This window comes from Cottoperca gobio, chromosome 3 (assembly GCF_900634415.1).
Source record: "Cottoperca gobio chromosome 3, fCotGob3.1, whole genome shotgun sequence".
NCBI lineage: Eukaryota > Metazoa > Chordata > Actinopteri > Perciformes > Bovichtidae > Cottoperca > Cottoperca gobio.
The window spans coordinates 10,910,087-10,926,430 of record NC_041357.1 but is presented as its reverse complement, the minus strand read 5'-3'; the positions used below and the strand labels follow the sequence as shown (position 1 = coordinate 10,926,430).

Below are 16,344 nucleotides of genomic sequence, written 5' to 3'. Positions count from 1 at the left end.
AGTTTTAGTTGCCTCAAAGTCTGGACATTTTAGTCTTATCTTAGTTGAAGAAACTCCAACTATTGCAATTTTAATCTTTTTTAGTTATCAGATTATATTAAACATTTCAGTCAATCAGGTTTAAATATCACCTTGTTTTCTTCTCCCAAGCTGTTGTTGTCATTAACTTTAAGTAAACTAGTCCGAATCCGCAGAAAACTGCTGCATTGAACAAAATAACCTACAATATTTTGTTTTTTTACTCAAAGAAAGCTTTTTATTTTTCAAACATTTATTTATTGCATGTTGATATCGTCACAGTTAATGCCGTCGCTGCCATCTCGTCATCGTCTCGTTTTTTGGAAAAAAGGTCATAAGCAATTATATGAAGTCATAGTTTTCATTCAAACGACCAGTGGTGCAGACACACAGGCTTTAGAGGAAACGTTTGTAGTTTCTCAGCTAGTTTGATCGTGTTACAGTTGGTGTAAATCGTCTTGTATGTCCATCATCTTGCATGAATCGCTCAGTCAAAAAGTGATGATGTGCGCTGAATGATTAATTGGCTGAATACAATACCTTTTAGGAGAACCAACTTAGAGCTTTATTAATGTTTCTTTAAGCCGTAAAAGGCTCCTACACAAGTTGACAGATACACAACCCTGACATATTATTATATTATATGGTTGTTCAAGTCCAGTGTTCACTATCCTTGACTCTGTTTTAGTCTCCACTGACTCCAGGGAAACATCTAATCTGGGTCTTTAACTTTCTTCACCAACTGTGTCTGCCTGCTGTTTGTTGCAGGGCAGGTCCTCTACCTGTGGGTCAGAGCGTGTTTGCTGTAAATGGGATTAATGAGAGCAGATGGAAACTTGGTGTCAATTTGCAGTCTGTGCATCAAAACAATCAGCTGAAAGAGGCTGCACAGCTCCATAGAGATGCAGAGTTAGTTATAATTCTCTTCCATTTCAATAATAATACAAAATGATTTATGGGCCTTTAATGTTAGTATTAATGCTTCTTACCATCAAACTAAACACACTATTCTAAAAGTGGAAGGTCCAGTAGTCTCCAAAATGATTTTAAAAAACACCTCCACACTGCTGTTCATAAGAAATTCAATTAGTTGTAATGTAAAGTAGGATGTTATGCAGTAAAAGTTCAGGCTCTATGAGATGTACTGTACGTATGCTATGCCGTAGCCTAATATAGCAGGCCTACATTAATAATGTAATTTGACTCATCGTTAGTCGGGGCCTCTCTAAAGCCTACTCATGTTATTTGTGCTACATTATTCAGCAGCGTATGTCCAAAGAGCAGATGTGTTGATTGAAAAAAGCTCCAGGGTTGTTATAAACCTTCAAGTTCAGTTTGTGTGTAATAACTGTGGGGTGCAATTTAAATTTAAACGTGCCTTGCGAAATAAATTAGTAACTGCACAAGTGTCACATCACATCCAGACATTGTAATGTAGACAATGACGGCACATTAATGTGACTCCACAATCCCCATGTCAGGAGGTTTGGTTTGTCCTACACGAGTCCTTGGTGCAGAGGAAAAGGAGAATTAGTGTTTTATTCATGAGGTATTTCTAACAGCACACGGTCGGCATTTAACTGCAGGTCTGATTGCCACTGATCCAACGAGAGATTATGAAAACAAAGAGTGAAATCAAATGAATCAATAATGGATCAAATCCATTTGACACGCAAAGACATTGTGCTGACTGTGAAGGTTTAAGGAAAAAGCAACCAACGTTTTCTTTTCAAATATGTACACATTCAACAGCCAAACATAAGAAAGTCTTAAACAATCAAAATCCATATGTTTTTACCGTCATTTTACACTCCACAGTGATTTCAGCTGATTCAACTCTAATGGGCCACATCTGACATGACAAAAGCAAAAACAGGATATGATCACATCTTTCCAAGTAAAGTGAGAGATTGTGTATGTAAAATTTCAAGCCTAAACCCAGTATCAACAGAGTTATATATAAACAAACCTGATGAGCAGCACAGTATGACCTTGTAAAGCGTTTGCTATGTTTGGTGTGTAAGTTACGCGGCTAAATGTGGTGGACAATGAGCGCAGCATTTGTGCAGAGACGTAGAAGGACAGTTTGTGAGACGTTCAAAATGCCTATAACAAAATTCAACTTTTTCTCAAAGCCAGTCATGCTGCTGCACTGTACACGGTCAAGATGTCCACCGATGGTACAGGTTATATTTCATGACTTTTAACAAACAAACAACATCTTAAGACCCTTTGGACAACTGATGCTTTACCGTTTGTCGAACTTTCTCTATAATGCTGTTATCCAAATGTTATCCATTAAGATTATCTGCGCTTATCTGCCCTCTGTGTCACCTATTTCTTTCCAACACTGGATTAAATTATAAAATTGTTGCTAAAATGTACGTGAGTTGATACAGACACTAATTGTTTACCTGGTATGCAGCTAAACATTTTCAAACCGCTTACCCTGTCCAGGTAACTCTGGTTAATAGGTAATAGGCAATCCTCTATAAATATTTAGAGACCTAAATGTTTACAGGTGACTCCCAAAGTGCAGGCATGGCTATCACGTTCACTCTCCAATGGTTTTGTAGACACATATGTGTGTGTGTGTGTGTTTCTTGATTCCCACAGTGCGATTAGCATCTGCGGCCACTCTGAAAGTTTACAGGACCAGCAGGGCGTCGGCCCTCTGCTCACCAGCTCATCTTCACAGGGAGCAGAAGAGAAAACTTTTTTACGGTTGAGCAGCTGCTCCATTTAATCAAATCTCAAGCTTGTTCATGAAAAGCTGCAGCGCGGTGGGGTTTTAGGTAGCACTCTGGAAAATGAGGGGGGGAAAAAGCCTAAACTTGATATGACAAATCTTTGAAATGCTTACCTTTCCCATTGCCATAACAAATCTGTAATCCTCTGTTGCCCCAGATTGTCTGTGTGTGACAGCAAACTTAATCAACATGTTGACCACACATACCTCTGTGTATACTGCAGGTAAACCGACAGAGAAGTATACCTCATCATATTGTAAATATTGTTCTATATCTTATTTTAATTTGCCATCATTTTGGAACCTGTAAAACCAAATCAGCATTTCTCTTTTAAACATGCAACAACTGTTGTTTTCTTTCATAACTGTAAGGCAATAGCATACGCATACAAAAGCACCCAATGTTTTCTGTGGGTGGAGAAACCCAACACGGAGGCATATGTGTAATTAGCAATACAATCTACACGTCTAGAATGAAGTAATAGAGGGGATACAGAGGAGGGTGCAAAGAATCAGGTTGCTATCCTTCAATAGAGGGACATTATGTTGCCTGCACGAGCTGGTTTAAATTTACACGGGCTGTAATCCCAAGTATGCCTTATTAACTGCTCTCGTCACACTGGGCTGTGAACATTTTGTTAAACGTGGAAAATGGGAGGTGACAAACAGTCTTTGTCAAGTACACGTGGACCCGTTCGGTCAATGAAAGGGCAAGTTGTCCAGCTCTTTGCTCCACAGCACATAAACAGTTTACAATGATAACCGTGCTCATTTTTTAAACAATAGTCCTTGATCTCAGACAGAGGTCAACAAGAGCAGGCTTCTTATTTCTAGTCTGTCAGATTTAGTCACGTGCTAGCTTGCTATATATTATCTTATTTATTTCTAACTTAAACCTTTTGGGTTACTTTTCAAACAGTATATTTTCACATTGAACATTACCAGAGTAAAGGCTTTTACAATGTGTTTAGCGAATGTAACGCTGTCCCACAGGTAACGTTGCTGGATTGTAAGGCAGTTGCTAATGTTAGCCTAAACTTGTAGTTAGTTAATAAAATACTCATTGGCTTTGAAGTCAGTAGGTTAGCTGTGGTATACAAATTGAGCCCTGTCTATATTTGTTTACATTTTGTTTACTAATTGGTACCATTAAAAGTGAATTAATTAATGCAGAATTATCTGTATTATCTGGAAATGCTAACAATTGCAGGCTAATTTAGAACATATAAACACACTTTTTAATCCATTCCTAACCTTTTTTCTGTGTTTTTGTTTTTGGAAAGACTCTTTCCATCTAAAGATTGACAGGCCTGCAATGCCCAGTTACGGTTGCCAAGCTTTGATTGGATAATGTTTGTTTGGGGGAGGGTCATGCTGGTCATGCTTTCTCACCTGGTTGATTATCTTAATCTCACTACTCGCTGCCTTTGTCTCACTCTTTCTCTCAGCTTTCTCTGACCAATAGGTTTGGACAGCAGCGCAGCAGAAATCTGAGTCAAACTGCATTCTTAAAGTTAAAATCGATGAATGAATCCTGTCCTCTATGAACCATTTGTTAACGATTTTACAAGAAGGTAACTTGACAACAATTACCGTAAATACTCACACGATGACAACTGCTGGGATCATGTATTGTGTGTGTTGGCAACAAAGGCTAGCTGACAGCCCTTTATCAAGCCTGATTAATGCATTAGCAAGACAGACAAATGGAGAGACGTTCCAGCATCATCAATTTTCACTTTTTGTTTTTCTTCTTTATTTTTTCTTTTCTTCTCTTGCTTTGGTTACTTCCATGGAAAATATTTTATCATTGTGGCATGACGGCTCATCTATGAATAGATTATTTATAATAATTACTTGATACAGTACATGTCAGAGTCTTTACTCAAACAAACAGGCATTATTATGTTGTTCCAGTCTATGTCATTTCAGCTGATTAATGATTTTTCCACAAAATCATTTCATTTATGAAGAAATGACCAGCTAGATCAGTGGAAAAACTGTGAGAGCAAGAACTTTCCTGCTCAAATTCTTAACATTTAACCATTTATTTTTAGTAGGCAATAATGTGCAGCTACAATGTTTAAATCTGAGTATTTCCACCCACAGATTGAAAACTACCTTTGCAATTGTTCTCGCAAACCAATCAGAGCAGAGAACTTTTTCAGGAGGAGGGTTTAAAGAGACAGGACTGATTCAGACAGAGGTTGATTAACGGTAAATGGACTGCATTTATATAGCGCTTTTCTAGTCTTTGCGACCACTCAAAGTGCGTTATAACACAAGTCAGCATACATGATTTTGGCTGATTAGGTCTGTTAGACTGTGTATGGTCCCGTACGCCCGCAGGAGGAAGAGAGCAGTGAAATAAAACGATTTATCTCACGGCACATGACACATTTAGATGCTATTTTATTAAGTATACCCAGGTAGAACTAATGCAGCGATATCTAATACAACACCCATGCAGAAAATCCTAAATCGGAAAGATTTGTGATTTTTACTGTATAAATAAATTGAGCTTGACTTGATCTTTATATACATGTGTATTGGAGAAAAACTGGCTTTAATCGAAGGGAGTAAACCAGTTGAAGGGCCACAGGGGCCCATTGTTGATCTCATGCCTTCAAAATATGGCTCTGACAGTTTAAAACATTTACAAGAATGGTGTGATGAATGTGATTTCCCGGCAGTAGGGTCGTTAAGTACGGCACAGATACGGAAACTAGGCATGAATTCCAATGTTATTTTATACTATTTCAATTCTGCTATTTTATCTGCTATTTTAGTTCTGGCTATTTTAGTTCTGGCTATTTTTATTCTGCTATTTTTATAATGGTACTTCAGACTCATTTACATCTACACTGTGATTATTGTACTGTAAATGCTCTTATTCTGTCTAATCTTGTACTAATTGTTATGTTCAATTCTTGTATGAAAGAAATTAAGCTTATTATTATTATTATTATTATTATTATTATTATTATTATTATTATTATTATTATTATTATTATTATGATGTTATGTGTTGAAGCTGTCTTGGAGGGTTAGGGTTAGGGTAAGTGTTGGTCATTTTGGAGTCAGTCATTTTTGGTGCTTTTTGATTGCATTGTGTTTTAATGATCGATATTTCTTATATTAGCTAAATTGGTATAAACTTTAATTAACTCTCCGAATAACACAACACATTTCAACAGGTCCCCATTTAACTCCAGCCTTAAAAGTGCATTAGAATGCATTAGTTTTTGCTTGTCATAGCCATAATTGTACACTGTACAGTATCATCTTAACTCCTCTGCACCAAAGATGTTCTCTTTGGTTTTGTGTGGGTGCCTCAGTTTATAGGTATACTCGAAACACTAAACTTCCTTCAGGAGTGAAAATGAGTGTAAATGTGTTTGTCTATCTTTATTTTAGCTCTGTGACTAACTTCTAACCCGTCCAATGTTCCCTGCCTCTCACCCAGTGCATGCTGGGATGGACCTCAGCCTTTTGTGATGCTGAACAGGTACAAGTAGAAGATGGATGGATGTCTTGGCTGTAGGTAGGGATCATTTTCTAAACGGCTAAATTAGCCATTTGTCAGCAGGGTCAGCTGTGACTCTGACCTCTGGCTGTCAGCACAATTTGGCTTCTGTTATGCAGAGCAGGTTGTTTCAAAATAGAAGAATCTACTGTCACATACAATCTGGACTATGGGGTGTGAGGTGCCTAATTCAATAAAACATTTGTAAATGTAGATGCCAGTGTGATAACCATAGTGGAATCTGCAAAAACGTATCAAGTAACATTTCATTCAGTGTGGATTTTGTTTTAGTAGTATGTTGCAGTATGTCGCTTCGGTATGACCCAGTTTTCCTCCAGCTGTAAGTGGCCCACTTTAATGTACACACACACACACACACACACACACACACACACTCCAATGCATTCCCCCCAGGTTTGCTGTATGTCAGTTAGTTGGTGATATTATCCGAAATATTGAAGTTATACTTTAAGAATATTAATATATCATCTCATGTACATACTCTACACTGCCAGTTTGGCCTGGACTCTCCCATAAATGAGGCAATATATTTCAAAAGACATCCTGGTTAAATCATTTAATAAAAGAATACATTGAATCTCATTAAGAATTTTGTTTCTAAGACAGTTTTTAATTGTTCTTTAGAGTCAAATATTTCCATATTGTTATTTAATCAAGTACAACAAAGTCATTGCCACACAGAAAACCTGGGGCCTTTGGGCCCCCTGAACGTCTTGGGCCCCTGCCCACGTTGCCCAGCTGGTATTCCAATGTGACTCTGACCATTAGAGTTCATTCTACAAGAAAGCATGAATCACTGTGGTTCACTATTGTTTGTAGTGTGTACTAGAATGGAGAATTGTAAACAACATTTATCAATGAGCAGTCCATCCACAAGAGTATAACACTGTATGTCAATATGTCTGAGAGCTGTGACTTATCATTACTTTCATTATCAGTAGACCTGTCATTTCAAATCAAACGATTAATCATCTAGTCTATACAAGACGTACATATTAACAAAAGCACATAGCTCCAATCACCTAAAATTATATCTTCAAACTGTTTATTTAGTTAAGGAAGTCTTCATGTTATAATGGTATAAAATGGGGTCAAGCAGCAAATTATCACGCTGGAGAATTTAAAACCAGCAAATGTTTGAACTGTTGATCTCGACTCGACTCACTTGTACTATTATTACATAACCTAGTCTGACATTATGTACCGCACACTCACTTTCTTTCCACCTCTCCTCTGTGTCCTTTGACAGGCATGGAATACCTTTTGAGAAATAACCATAAATAACTCTCATTTTGTCACATGGCCCAGCCATATGGTCTAAATCTGCACTACAAAGACTCGCCGTGCATGTGACAAGGAGACGCTATGAAAAGTCAAACCCATTCAGCTCTGTTCTGCGGCTCAGGATGATACAGGCTGTTTTCACAGTCGGCTCAGCAGCTACAGGCCTAAGAATATGCCTGACCCACACTCTTTGCTTGAAAAATGTTTCGGATTGCGCATCTTGCCATAAGCCACATTATGTAAGTGCTAAGTGTGAGGTATCAAGAGGAGTTGGCACCAGGCCAGGATGGTGTGTGTGTGTGTGTGTGTGTGTGTGTGTGTGTGTTTGGTTGTGGGTGCAGGTGTTGAAAATATCTTGTATGAATAGTTCCTCTGAGGATATACAGTGCAATAAATTATATTATGCGGATGCAGTGATAATGTCCTGAGGAATGCAGATGAGCGCTGATGCAGGGAGGCACTTGTATTACTTTATTTATTGAATATATTTTATGTCTTTTGTGATCCTATGTGTAAACCAGGTGACCCCCATGTGGGACAAACTTACACTACTTAAAGATTCCTCCACACATGTTTTGTATAAAAACATAAAACATACTCTGCTTTGTATATTAATTTGTGTCTGATTAGGTTTTCCACCAAAAAACTCTAAACTCTTTTAATCTTAAAAGGAAATCTACTCCTTCCTCATTGTTAAATATTGAGAATTGATGACAATTTAATTATTATACATTTCAGTTTCTCTGCTGGGCACAATATTCCTCTTACTTCACTTCAGGTCTATTCTTAGTATGTGTGCACTGATGATGCATGTGAAGAAGAGCTGGATTTGTGCATGATCTTGAGGCACAAGAAGAAGAACTGGAAAGAGAAAAGGAACAACTGGAAAGAAGAAAGGAACAACTGGAACTGGAGACTGAACTGGCAGTAGCAAATGCTAAAAGCAGTGTGCTTGAGGCCATGGGATCCAGAAGCAGCTCTAGAGTGTCTGATGGGATGAACTCTTATTTTGGAAAATCCGCTGCTCAAAAGGAAACATCAGTTAAAATTAGTCCAGATGCAAATTAACATAAACTGCAACAAAGAAAGAATGTATTAATGAAAACTGAATCTTCATCCCAGCAACAGGTTGTAAAATCAAAAGAAGCCACATATGCACTCTATGTTGAAGTTCATCATATGACCCATCTAGCCAAATACTCTCTTCAAAAACTAAATGTAGTAGCTCATATGCATAAAGGTGGGCAGGAGCATAGTTCATACCACACATCCTGTACTGAATGATGGTAACAAAGTTGACATCTGTGACCTCATTCAGAGGCAAAATTACATCTCTGCTCTTCTGGTTCAACAAAATCTGTTTTCTACTTTACCACCAAGAGACATCCCTGTTTATGACGGGGACCCTTTACAGTTTGAAGTTTTCATACGGGCATTTGAAAGAGGAGTGGAAAGAAAGACCGATGATGACAGTGACTGCTTGCATTTTCTGGAGCAATTCACAAAAGGGCAGCCTAAAGAATTGGTCCACAGCTGTCACATCTGCCTCCAGCCCAGGGCTATCAAAGAGCAAAAGATCTACTTAAAGAACACTTTGGAGACGGATATAAGATTGCAACCGCATATATGGAAAAGGCATTTGCCTGGTCAGTGATCAAACCAGAGGATGTGAAAGCATTGCAAGCCTTCTCACTGTTCCTAAGAGGTTGTTGCAATGCAATGGAACATTTTACCTACATGGATGAAATGAACGTTGCTTCCAGTATGAAGACCATCCTGCTGAAACTGCCTTACAAGCTCAGAGACCAGTGGAGGAATAGAGCATGTCATCTACAGGAACAGCGTGGTCATTGAGCTAAATTCTCTGACCTGGTGGACTTTATAGAGAGACAATTGAAGATAATGTCAGACCCACTGTTTGGAAACATCCAGGATGCTAAGCTTGTTCCAACTGTCAAGAGCTCCATCTTTGCCAAAACAAGAGAGTCAAGACCAAGAGCAAGTAGTTTTGCAACCAACGTTACATTGTCAGAAACGGCAGTGCAAGAAGATGTGACAACAAATGAAAGGAAAAGGGATGTATCTACTACAAATGCTCAAAGTGCCTGTTTATTCTATAATAAAAGTGGTCACATATTGATGCGGTGTCCACACATCAGGAGGAAAATGTACAGAGAAAAAATGGACTTCTTAAAGGAGAAAGGAGCCTGTTTTGGATGTTTGAAAATAGGACACATGAGCAGAGAGCAGAGTCGGTTGACATGTGATGTGTGTAATCAAACTCATCCTGATATACTTCACATTGAACAGAAGGACAAGGGAGAGAAATCAGAGCAAACAGAACAAAATGAGATACCAATTGGATGTAATGCTCTTCTCTCACCTCATACATGTGGGCATATTGGAGCCGGTGATAAAACTGTATTCTCTGTTGTACCAGTACAAGTAAAGAGCCACAAAGGGGACACAGTCTTGCAAACGTATGCATTTTTGGATCATGGCAGTTCATCCACCTTTTGCACAGAAAGCTTGAGGAGAAGACTTAACATTACAGGACAAAAGTCCAACATTCTTCTCCGTACCATGAATCAGGTGAAGCCTGTTACCAGTCATCACATCTCAGGTTTGGAAATGTCTGGTCTGGACAGAGATGATTTCATCCAACTCTCTGATGTGTTCACACACAAGACCATGCCTGTTTCCAAGTCAAACATTCCTTTACAAAAGGACCTGACACAATGGCCTTACTTGAATGAGATACATATTCACGAAATAGACTCTGACATTGACCTACTTATTGGAACAAATTGTTCAAAGGTATTGGAACCTTGGGAGCTGGTCAATAGCCAAGGGGATGGACCATACGCCGTGAGGACCCTACTGGGGTGGGTCATCTATGGTCCCCTAAGAGGAGACGACAAGGTGGGGAAAAAGCAACAAGATCGTCTGAAGGATGCTGAGAAGCAAGACGGTGAAGCAGAGGACAATGAGGCAGTCTCCATCATGGACTCTACATAAGAGACACTTGCCCAAGCTCTAGGAGAGGCAGGAGACGAAGAAGAGATTCTGATTCCCAAGAAAAAGGTGAAACGGGAAAAGGATCCCCAGACAGTGGTCACAGCTGTGGAAGCAGCAGGTCAACCTGTTGAGGTGAAAAACAGGACTGAGAGGCCAAAATGGTCCCAGATGAAGCAAAATCCCTCCGGCGGACGCCTCGTATCAGGAACACAGGATGTGAAACTAGGCTGTTGGGAGTTCAATAGATGAAGGCTAAAGGCCTATGAACCCCAAGAGACTGTTCTTCAGGATACTGGAGACAAAACCAAATGCACAAGGTTGTGTGCGCACAGATCGACTAAAGACTAAGAGCAACATCTTAGACCAATGACTAAAATATGTCTGCTCCAAGAAGCTGAGACATAAGCACAGCAGGGACTTAAAAAAAAAAAGATGAAGAAAGAAGATTGAATGCCAACACATAGTACATACCTTTTTTTATGTGTAAAGGAAAAAAGAAAAAGAAGAAGAAGAAAAAAAAGGCTGTAATGTTTATAGCTCCTTTTATTATTTATTGGTAATTGTTTAGTTATACACTAAGACAATTAGGGGCCGGTGTAGAAGCCGTTTTGCGTTATTGTTGGCATTTATTATTATTTGGTTTAAGCCCTGCAATATTATTTTGGACACTTGGTGGCGGTGATTAAATGCACTGGGCTGTCAATATATAAAGGTGCACAGGTGACCGGAAGTGGGTGATAGGACACAGGTAGAGAGAGCAAACAGTTCTCACCAGTGAGCGACCCAAACGAACCGGTGAGCGACCCGAACAGAACAGTGTGCAAACCGAATAGAACAGTGAGCAATACACAGCAGTATTAGATCAGTGGCAGTGATCAACTCATACAACCGAACGAATCACCTATCATCATAACCTGCAACTGAACCAGCAACTCAACCGGAACAGCAACAGACAAGCAGACACGAACAGACATCCATAGAACTGATAACCATCCATAACTACAACCGGAAGCTCCATCTGCGTAAGAACCCACACACCCACCTGTGTAGATGACATTGTTCAAACATTGGAAATTTTGCCAATACAGTCAGCTTGCGGTATTACTAAATATGCTGTATATCTAAAGATGGCACGTAGTGAGTGTTGCATTATTGGCTCTCTCTCATGGAGTTCATCATTACTGTCACACATAAACTGCAGGCTACATACCTTGGAAGACATCCACATCCCGGTGATCCTCTGAGCTAGGAGATAATCATAGTCCTCTTGAGAAAAAAAAGAATTTTGTGCACGAAGTCCAGCGGACAGGAGAGGAAGTTGCTCACAAACTCCCCTCCGAGGAGTTTCCACATCAGAGTCGTTTTTGCTATAGCTTTCCATCTGCGTCCGTGTAAAGGGATATTGTCATTTTGAGGTGGTTTAAATGAAACTGGGGAAACTGTTGTTGCCAAGGCTCCAAGCCTGTCCATACAAAACCTGGCGGGGCAAATCATTTCTCCAGCCATTTTTTTATTTTTTTACTCTGATGTTTCCTGTGCTTAGCTCTCATAGTGGGTCAACAACACAAGGCTTTTTGTGTAAAAGCATATTTGAGTAGATGTCATAGAAATAATTCTAGCCCTGGGTTATTTGATGGTAAATGCTATGTCTTAATGAGCTTTTTGTTCATACTAAGTGTTGGAACAGTAACAAAAGTATTTTATCTGTCTCAGGCTTTTCCTTTATTAGAGTCCAATTTTTATTGGCAGAGTATGAAAGAGGTTATTAATAGCCTTTCGTTTGCTCTCTTCAAGGAAGTTACTCAAACATTCTTCAGCTAAGTGGTCAGAGGATGACTAAAATATTGCCATTTGCATGGCCTACAGTTTCTGTCTCTGAAATAAAAATAAGCCAAACCCAGCGCAAATTCTACATTAGTGCAAACAAATATTTAGCTTTATTGCATAACAGCAAAACGATCGTCCCTACCCTTTCTGTTATTGACAGATGAAACGTAAAGTGCGAATGCATAGCCTGTCTTGTCTAGACTTTAAATTGTATGTCAGATTTGGAAGCCTGCACTGGTTAGACAAATTAATTAATCAACCCATCAGGCAAATATTCAACAGAATTGTTCCTAAAGGTTGTGGAGAGGATTTAGGAGAAACCATTGTCGTGAGATGGAGAGAATGAAACATTTTACCTGCTAATTGTTGACCTGTATGTGTGTGCGTGTGTGTGTGTGTGTGTGTGTGTGTGTGTGTGTGCGTGTGTGTGTGTGTGCGTGAAAACTTGTGTTAGGGGGACCACCTGCTCTTCTGGGCAAACAGTATCTTTATAGGGCGTATTCTTCTTTAGAAAAAAAGGGGAAACAACGAAACTACTTGTAATCACACGTCAGTCTGGATGGATTTTGAGTTAGTACTGTTTTTCCTTCCTATGTCTGTGCCATTTCCTTTACTGGGGCTCTTGTCCAGCCCGCAAAGCGACTCCGTCACCCCCTCTTCCATCTCCATATACTCCGCTTTGTCACCCAGCGAGGAGCCAGAGGGCGAGCCTTTGCATTTCCTTAAAAAGTCTGGGAAATAAGGGCAGCCCGGGGGCATGCTCTCCACTGCCGGCGTCTGGTCTTCGTTATCGGTCTCCCTGTGGTAAAAGTAGTTGAAGTTGGACACTATGACCGGCACCGGGAGTGCGATGGTTAACACGCCGGCGATCGCGCATAGGGACCCCACTATCTTCCCACCGACCGTGATGGGCTTCATGTCACCGTAGCCCACCGTGGTCATGGTCACCACGGCCCACCAGAAAGCGTCGGGGATGCTTGTGAACTGAGAGGAGGGCTCGTCCGCCTCGGCGAAGTATACCGCGCTGGAGAACAGGATGACACCTATGACCAGGAAGAAAATGAGGAGGGCCAGCTCCCTCATGCTGGCGCGCAGGGTATGACCCAGGATCTGCAGCCCCTTAGAGTGCCTGGACAGTTTGAAGATGCGAAACACCCTGACGAGGCGGATTATTCTCAGGATGGCAAAGCTCATTGCTTGCTGCCCATTTTCTTGGTGCTCCGCCAGGTCCGTGCCGAGAGTTATGAAATAAGGCAAAATGGATACAATGTCTATTGTGTTCATAATGTTTTTAAAGAAAACCGGTTTGCTCGGACACGCAAAGAAACGCACTATAATCTCAAAGGAGAACCAAATGATGCAAACAGTTTCCACGATGAAAAACGGGTCGTTGAAAGGAGTAAATCCATGGTCAGGTTGAGTGGAGTTGAGTCGTGGCTGTAGATACTCTTTTTCATCCCTGAACTCCGGCAGCGTCTCCAGGCAGAAAATGACAATAGAAATTACTATAACCAGGACGGACACGACCGCTATCCCCCTGGCAGGGCTCGAGCTCTCCGGATACTCAAAAAGCAGCCAAATTTGGCGCTTGAACTCGTCCTCCGGCAGAGGTTTTTCCTCCTCTTTGACAAAACCCTCATCCTCCCGAAACTTGAGTATCGCCTCTTCCCCGAGTTCATAAAACTTCACCTCCTCGGAGAAGATGTCAAACGGGACGTTAGCGGGTCTTTTCAACCGCCCACCTGACTGGTAATAGTAAAGAATGGCGTCAAAACTGGGTCGGTTCCGGTCAAAGAAGTATTCGTTCCTTAACGGGTCGAAGTACCTGATTCGCTTATCGGGGTCTCCCAGGAGCGTGTCCGGGAACTGAGTGAGAGTCTTGAGCTGAGTTTCAAACTTCAGACCCGACACGTTGATGACAACTCTCTCGCAGCAGCCGCACTCGTTGTAAACATTTTCGTATCCGGACTGAGGGCGCCTGTCAGTGAGCGACACGGTCTCCTCCTCATCATCCATGTTACACAGAAAACTCGACCTCTTGCTTCCACGGTCCCCCTCTTCCTCCTCCTCCTCCTCCTCCTCCTCTTCCTCAGCTCCCTCGGCCTCTTCCTCCTCTATCATCATGTCCTCCTCGGATCCGAGCAGCGCCAGCTCCGAGTGGCGCAGGTCCCCGCCGAGAGTCGTCCGGTTGCGTCTCCACCGTCCGACGCCGCGCTGCTTTTTCCGCTCTCTGAGAACTCTCTGCTGCTGCTCGGGCTCCTGCTGGTGCTGTGGCGGCTGCAAGGAGGAGGGGCACGAGGCGGTACCGCTGCTGCTGATGTTGGCGTTCGTTGAGGAGGCGGCGCAATACTGATGCTGGCGGTTGTTAAGGAGATGAGCGCTCGAGGAGGAGGTGGACCCCCCAACGCCGCCGCAGCCAACACCTCCACCTCCACCTCCACCGCCTCCGGTGCCGCCTTCTCCCTCTGCGCCGGACCCACCATCGGCAGCGGCCGATTCAGCCGCCGCTCTCGACTGGGCAGCCTGACGCTCCCTCTCCCGTGCGTGAGTTTGGGCATATCCGTAAGGCAGGTGACTATTGCACCCGCCGTCCGCACCCACCATGGCAAACTCCATTTTAAGTCAATGAGCGGTTCGGTCCGCTACAGTAAACGCCTCAGGGCGATGTGGATGGAGGCCAGAGGATACAAGTTGCAGTTCGGCGCGCGCAGAGAGAGAAAATGAAACATCAACCGGTTCGACCAATCAGTTGTGAATATGAGAATGTCAGAATAACAAACACACCTCAAATAGGTCCATGTTGAGAGCAGTCCATGTGGCTACTTGCATGATAGGAGACATTGATCAGCCTGTTTTCCCGTTTAGGCACAGGCCCCTAATATTTTATGACATCATTACCATAACCAAAAAATGTGAGGGCCAATGGCATAGCCTGTTACGCAGGCGCTCTGTGTCAAACTTGCGGCGCCCTTTATTTGTTCGGCATTATAAATCACCGAGTCAACAAGCTACAACCAAAATAGTCTGTCCTCGGTTTCTTCGGTGCCCATCAGGTGGTTAATTTCCCCACGGCCGCGGCTTGCGCCTAAATGCGTATTTTGATCCTCCGTGGTCACTCCTGGTTGCCATTTTATGTGATGAGATTTATAAAAAAAATAAAATAAAAAAAAGCTGGATCTTTGCTGTTATATTATGGAGCTCCGGTGAATCTGAAGGACTTTATCCTGCTGACGCTCTCCGGAGCTGCGAGAAAAGGACAAGAGAAAACAGCAGTTGGTTTAGAAAAAAGAAGAAGGATGTGTTCATATGGATGTCCGTTGTTTTGGCGACTGCATAGTCCATGAGACTACGCATGTTTTGCAATATAAGGGTGGTTAAACTTCACTGGCGTATTATTTGTATTATTATTGTTGTTGTTGTTGTTGTTGTTATTATTAAGATGGGTTTTATAATCATTGAGTAAACATGGAGGTAGGCTTTCGGAGATGAATGCATGGAAGACATTTATGTTAAGAACAGACATTAGGCATGACATTTTCTGCCCATTAAAATAGCCTCCCTTCATTTTGACATTCATACTTACATGTGAAAAGGGGCCAAACGAAATCGCCTCAGCCCCCCTACAAACAAATCTGGAAGAGGAGGAGGAGAAGGAGGAGGAGGAGGAGGGGGAGGTAGGCTAGGTGAGGATGCAGTTCTTCGCTTCTGCCCAAATTCCCGTCTTGAATTAGGGGGGAGATATCACAAATCCCTCGTCGTATCCAACCAGCGACCATATCATCCACTATATACATCCGTGCTCTGACGCACTCCGAGGAAGACACTTTTTGGCTGCGTCTCGACGTCTTGTCTCAATTCAACAGGATCTATTCCCACTTTAGCCCCCGTTTCTGCTGCATCG

General features: G+C 41.7%; 1 protein-coding gene across 2 annotated transcripts in view; it reads right to left on the bottom strand.

The window, feature by feature from the left end:
* kcna4 (potassium voltage-gated channel, shaker-related subfamily, member 4) overlaps positions 1-15,059 on the bottom strand; it is a 58,509-nt gene extending 43,450 nt beyond the window's left edge. For both annotated transcript variants that reach the window (XM_029458639.1, XM_029458648.1), the window contains exon 1: positions 11,827-15,059. In XM_029458639.1, the coding sequence (XP_029314499.1) occupies positions 12,987-15,059 (2,073 nt within the window). In that variant the 3' untranslated portion in view covers positions 11,827-12,986. The remainder of the gene's footprint in view (positions 1-11,826) is intronic.
* Between the last annotated feature and the right edge of the window lie 1,285 nt (positions 15,060-16,344).